The sequence below is a fragment of the Hyperoodon ampullatus genome (assembly GCF_949752795.1).
Source record: "Hyperoodon ampullatus genome assembly, chromosome: 9".
Taxonomy (NCBI): Eukaryota; Metazoa; Chordata; class Mammalia; order Artiodactyla; family Ziphiidae; genus Hyperoodon; species Hyperoodon ampullatus.
The window spans coordinates 89,106,280-89,112,279 of record NC_136922.1 but is presented as its reverse complement, the minus strand read 5'-3'; the positions used below and the strand labels follow the sequence as shown (position 1 = coordinate 89,112,279).

The 6,000-nt window shown below is 40.5% G+C and overlaps 1 protein-coding gene across 3 annotated transcripts in view; it reads left to right on the top strand.

The window, feature by feature from the left end:
• The first annotated feature begins 3,791 nt into the window (after nt 1-3,791).
• The window catches only part of CHCHD3 (coiled-coil-helix-coiled-coil-helix domain containing 3), a 291,260-nt gene continuing 289,051 nt past the window's right edge, over nt 3,792-6,000 (top strand). For all 3 annotated transcript variants that reach the window (XM_079711283.1, XM_079711285.1, XM_079711284.1), the window contains exon 1: nt 3,792-3,964. In XM_079711283.1, coding sequence (XP_079567409.1) covers nt 3,884-3,964 — 81 coding nt within the window. In that variant the 5' untranslated portion in view covers nt 3,792-3,883. The remainder of the gene's footprint in view (nt 3,965-6,000) is intronic.

The window sequence follows — 6,000 nt, the reverse complement described above, 5'->3', positions numbered from 1 at the left end:
AATCACTCAGGATGAAGGTAATATTGCTTGATGGTCAAGCTAAGATTGATGAAGAATCAAACTAGTTCTCCAAGTGGCATCCAAGTAAACTGTGTACATCCAATGTTTTTACTTAGAGTGCTGGTTTCATGTTCCGAGACTGAAGAAAATATTATGTTGTATTATTGTAGATATTTGAGTAGTCCTCATGTGATTAGGAAGATTCCTTGGTAAGATGCCCCAGAACCTACGAAACATAGAACAGCTAGGTCTGAGGAAGACTAGGTGTTTTGACTGAGCCAGCCATTACAAAAACTGCAGTGGGAAGGCCTTTCTGAACCCCAGACAATCCTAGAAGCTTCTGGACTTGTGGGTCTTCACTACAGTACTCTGTTACTTGTAGGACATTAAGCTAATTCTTTTTGCTTGTTTGTTCATTTTGGCCACACCCAGTGGCATGTGGGATCTTAGTTACCTGGCCAGGGATCAAACCCACACCCTTGCAGTGGAAGCCGGACTCTTAAACACTGGACCTCCAGGGAAGTCCCTTGAAGGTCTGTTTTATTCTAGTCTCTCTTTTGATTGGCTTATTTTTCAGCACCTTGAAGCTTCCCACAGTTTCTTTCTTTTTCTTTAACCTCCACCCCCATTTTGGACTTTGTTGAATAATAAATACACTTCTATCACATTTGGATAGCTATACATTCTTTAACAGCTTTATTGATATGTAATTCACATATTGTAAAGTTCATCCGTTTTAAGTGTGCAATTTAATGAATGTTAGTATATTTATGGATTTGTACAGTCATCACTAAAATCTAAGGACATTTTTATCACCCCACAAAAAAGAAACTTTGCACCAACCAGAAGTCACTCCCCATCTCACCCCTTCCCTGACTTTGACAAGTCTAATCGGTTTCATTTTCTATAGATTTGCCTATTCTGGACATTTCATTTAAATGGAATCATACAGTATGTGGTCTTTTGTGTCTGTCCTTTCACTTGGCATAATGTTCTTAAGGTTCATGCATATTGTAGCATATGCCAGTACTTCAATCCTTTTTATTGCTGTATAATATTCTGTTGTCTGGATATACTACATTTTCTTTATCCAGTCATTAGTTAATGAACATTTGAATTGTTTTTTTATGCTATTATAAATGAAATTGTTTTCTTAATTTTGATTTGTTAATTGCTAGTATATAGAAATACAGTTGATTCTTGTATGTTGCCCCTCTATCCTACAATCTTGCTGAACTTTAAAAAAATTAGTTCCAATAGACTTTAGTGGATTTCTTGGGACTTTTCTATTTACAATGTCATTATCTATAAATAGAGATAGTTGTACTTATTTTCCAATACGGATACCTTTAATTCTCCTTACCATTTCTGTTTCCACCTATCTTTAGTTTGCCTCATGGTTCTGACTCAGTATCACAGCTTCTCTCTTTGCTATTTTTTTTCTGTGCTCTGAATTTTCAAGTTTAAATAGAGGCGAGAAAGAAAAAAAGATACAGAGAATCTGATTGTCTCAAGTGTTAGCTATGATTTTTGTTTGGGCAAAGCTTCACATTCTAGCTCATAATTCTCTGGCTAATATATGCTGCCTTTGGGTTAGATGATCACTAATAAGCTGTGACCAGAGAGAAAGGGAGACCACAGGTTCTGGGTATCTCAAGAAGTTTTCTTTAGAAGGGGCTGTAGGCATGGCCTGGCTTTGTACTTAATATGGATAGAATACTATGGTTATAGTAGGTGTTTTTCCAAGATAAGATTTTTTTTTAATTCAGAGGGTTTCTTTGTAATGTTGATTGGAATGGATTATGAATTCTAGTATTTTAATTTTTAAAATTTAAAAATTGAGGTATAACTGACATGGAACATTATATTATTTTGAGGGGTACAACATAATATTTGTCTATATTGTGAAATGATCAGCACAGTAAGTCTAGCTAAGGTCAGTCCCCCATACATAGTTACAGCTTTTTTTTCTTGTGATGAGGACTTTCAAAATCCACTACAGTTAAAAATACTTTATTGTATATCTGAAGTATTTTTAGATTGCCTGATAAGACCACTTACATGTTTCTGTATCTTGTACTACCTTCTCATCACTACCTTCTCATGATTAGCTTACATCATCTTTATTTGGTTGAAAGAATTCATTTAATATTTTAAGGAGATAAGTATATTCAAGATAACTAGCTGTTCCTTCATCTCTCTACTTCCTCCAAGGAACTCTTTCTTTGTAATTAGTTATTTTGGTAAGAAATTATTGTGCATCTGTTTTATGTAGAACCTCCAATACATGCTATATATTGGGGTATAATTAGGAGGGTATATTTGTGGAGGGGAGGCCCCAAAGAAATGAAAAACATAATTCCTGGGATTTTTAGTTTCCTATAGAAAGAAGGTTGAAACATATTATACAACTTGAGAACAGGTAGAAAGTAACATGTAGTCTCAAAACTGCAAAGTAGCATAGTACAATTTGGATATGTATATGTTGAAAAGAACAAAATGATGACATGTAATAAACTCAATACTCTGCCACTGACCAGGGATACAGAGGTGAAAAAGACATAGTCTCTGCCCTAAAGATTTCTATAGTAATAAATCAGCACATAACTGGAGCTCAAAAATGTTACTGCATTTTCGTGTATACCTTTGGAATAAGAGGATGCATGCTGTGTTGTGGCTGGCTGCCTTTAATGTTGAAAGGGACTACCTGAAGATAATACCATCACTAACCTTATTTCTAAAGAGAATACATATGCCTCTGTAAGACTAAGGTCATATAGGTAAATTTATACGTGTCACAGGATATTTAGCAAAAATAATTTCTAAATGTGTATGTAGACAACTTAAACATTATTTATGTGTCTTGTAGAGGTGACATACTAACCTACACACTTTCCAAAATAAAACTCCTCAACTTTTTCTGATGTAGTTTTAATTCCTCCACGAATTTACACCATCTCTGGCAATCACTTTTCTCTGCCTCTTCTTATTATGGTCTAACTAGCTTATGTAACTGAGGTGGAAGGAGACACACAAAAGTGAATGCTCTGCATGCTTGGTGCTAATAAATAATTTTCTCTGTTTTCTCACATGCAGATTTGAAAACCATAATATTTAAAATTTTACTTTTCAAAAAAGAAATAAAAAGTACATAGTTCATGAAATAAAGCCACAGGCCAAATGCAGTGGTTTTTTGTTGTTGTTGTTGTTTTGTATTTTTTACTGGCTAAGACTAAAATAAAGAAAGGCTACGTTTTGCCTCGGGGATTTGTTTACAGGAATCTAGGAATGGCTCTATTACGAGAGTGCATCTCCCTCTTTAAACGGTGAGTTCCTTTAGGAAAGAGATTACATCTTCTAACTCGCTGGCCTAAACTTCTAGAATACTATCCTCAAAGCGTGCTTTGTCAGATGAATGAACTTCCTTGAAAGTTGCCCAGTTAGACGCCGTTTCTGCAGTCAAGATCACGACTCCCAGAAGGCGATGCTCCTCTGGCGCTCACTGTATAAGGACGAGAAAGTACCAGCACCCATCGTACCAGATCAAGACTACAATTCCCAATACACCCAGTGGGCTCCGGGAACCTTGACAGGAACCACCTGTTGCCATAGCATCCGGGTCCGCGCCAACCAATCCGAGCGCCCCTCCCGGGGAGAGGCGGGCCGTTCGTATCGTCGACCAATCGGAGGCAGTTCTGTTTTGGCGCGTGACCGGAAGAGGCGGGAGCTCACGACCGGCGGCTTCTCCTTGCTTCTTGGGGTCGTGGCCTTGCTCCTCCTGTGCAAGGCTAGAGTCCGCGCGTGTCTACGCGCTTGTGTGCGCGTGGGGCCTGTGGTGCTTGTGGGTCCGCGCTAGGTGTCTGAGGGCGCAGAAACAGAAGCCATGGGCGGGACGGCTAGCACCCGCCGGGTCACTTTCGAGGCGGACGAGAATGAGAACATCACCGTGGTGAAGGGCATCCGGGTGAGTGACAGTGGGCGGGCGGAGGGCCAGCACTCGGACTCGGACCTGGCCTTTCCGGGTTCCGCTCAGCCTGGTTTCCTCCGTCCGGCACCCCAGTGTTGTCCGGCCCGAAGCTGAGTTCTTTGCAAAGAAGTTTGAAGTTTTTCAAGACGTGGGACATCCATTCAGAGATATTTGCGGGTTGTGGGCCAAGTGCTGAGCACTGTGCTGGGGCGGCTGGCGGATGCCAGGTTGCTTTAGACCCTCCAAGGGCTCACAGTCCAGTGTAGACCGTATTGCTCAGTAGTTTTGGGACTTTATTTGAAACCCCTTCCTCACTGTACCCATCTGTGAAATGGGGCTTGTCTGTCCTCTCCTGGGTTCAGAATCCAAAGCCTGCTTCTGCACTGCCCACAAGGCCTCTCTCAGGATGAACTGGACTTTTAAGGAACCCTTTATCTCCTCTGTTGTTTAGTACTCTCCCACTGACAGCAGCCATTCCCCCGACACACGCACTTTTCGGCCCTGCCTCGGGTGACTTCTCGTTCTCCCTCCTTCACTTTTCTTTCACTTGACATCTTATCTTTTCCAGGCCCCTCCTCTGTGGCCTGCTGTGCCTAAGTTTTGGACTAGGCCCAGTGGCTTCAAGACTAGTGTCTGCCAGCCTGATAGGACTTGAGATAGGATTGCAAGTTTTCGTACCACTAGGAGTAGTACACTTTGTTCTGTCCAAGACATTGGAGAGAATTTTTAAATGCCCCCTGAATATGCTTGATACATTAACTGAAAACTTGATTTTTCTCTAGGGTGTCAGCATACCAGCACTAATTTCATTAACACAGTCTCTGCTGCACCTGAATTTAGAGCCTCACATTTTTGGAAGTATGATGCCTGATCCTAGTAAATAAAGCAATTTGACCTCAGAAAGTTTTTTTTTTTTTTTTTTTTTTTTTTTTTTGCGGTACGCGGGCCTCTCACTCTTGTGGCCTCTCCCGCTGCGGAGCACAGGCTCCGGACGCGCAGGCTCAGTGGCCATGGCTCATGGGCCCAGCCGCTCCGTGGCATGTGGGATCTTCCCGGACCGGGGCACGAACCCGCTTCCCCTGCATCGTCAGGCGGACTCTCAACCACTGTGCCACCAGGGAAGCCCTAGATGTTTTTAAGCTGATCTTTATATTTTTCTTAGCTTGAAACAGTTCTCTTGTTTCTCCTGAGGGGAAGTCTCAGTGTCATGAGTGAGCCAGTGTTTTTAGCTCAGTTGATTGAAACATAGTGCTGATGAAGCCCACACTTCAGTGTTGAATTGCAGATAGGTTAGTTCAGCTTGGCTGAGGAAGACATTCCAGCTATGCCCAGTTGTCTAACATTTATGCCATCACTCGTAAGAATAAGAGTGTGCCACATGTACACACTACTATATATAAAATAGATAACTAATAAGAACCTGCTTATAGCACAGGGAACTCTACTCATACTCTGTAATGGCCTATATGGGAAAAGAATCTAAAAAAAAAAGTGGTTATATGTTTATGTATAAACTGATTCACTTTGCCGTACAGCAGAAACTAACACAACATTGTAAATCAACTACAATAAAAATTAAAAGAAAATGTATTCACCTTAACAGTAACACCTAAACACACTACATATGTTTCTCTCTGGTGGTTTTTGGCTTTACCAAATTTGCCCTCTTTGGACCCCTTTTGTTAGTTTCTCATGAAGAGAATAACTCCTATTTCTTTTATACTTTTCCCTTACTTCTGTGTACACCACTTTTCCAGGCCTCCTGCTTCTATGTTTAGAGCATTTCCTTTTGGACCACTGTGACCATATCACCTGTGGTTACCTTTTTTCATAACAATAAAGCTTTAATTAAAAAAAAAAAGTGTGCCAACAATGCAGCAGACTCAGTTGCTGCTGGAAAACCAATTTTGTGTTCCACTGATAAGGGTAGTAATTTCATCTTCATTTATCTTAATATACAAGGGGTAATATTGAGTAAACAACATAAGGTTTTCAGTAACTAGGCTGCATTTATTAATAGATCACATTTTCCC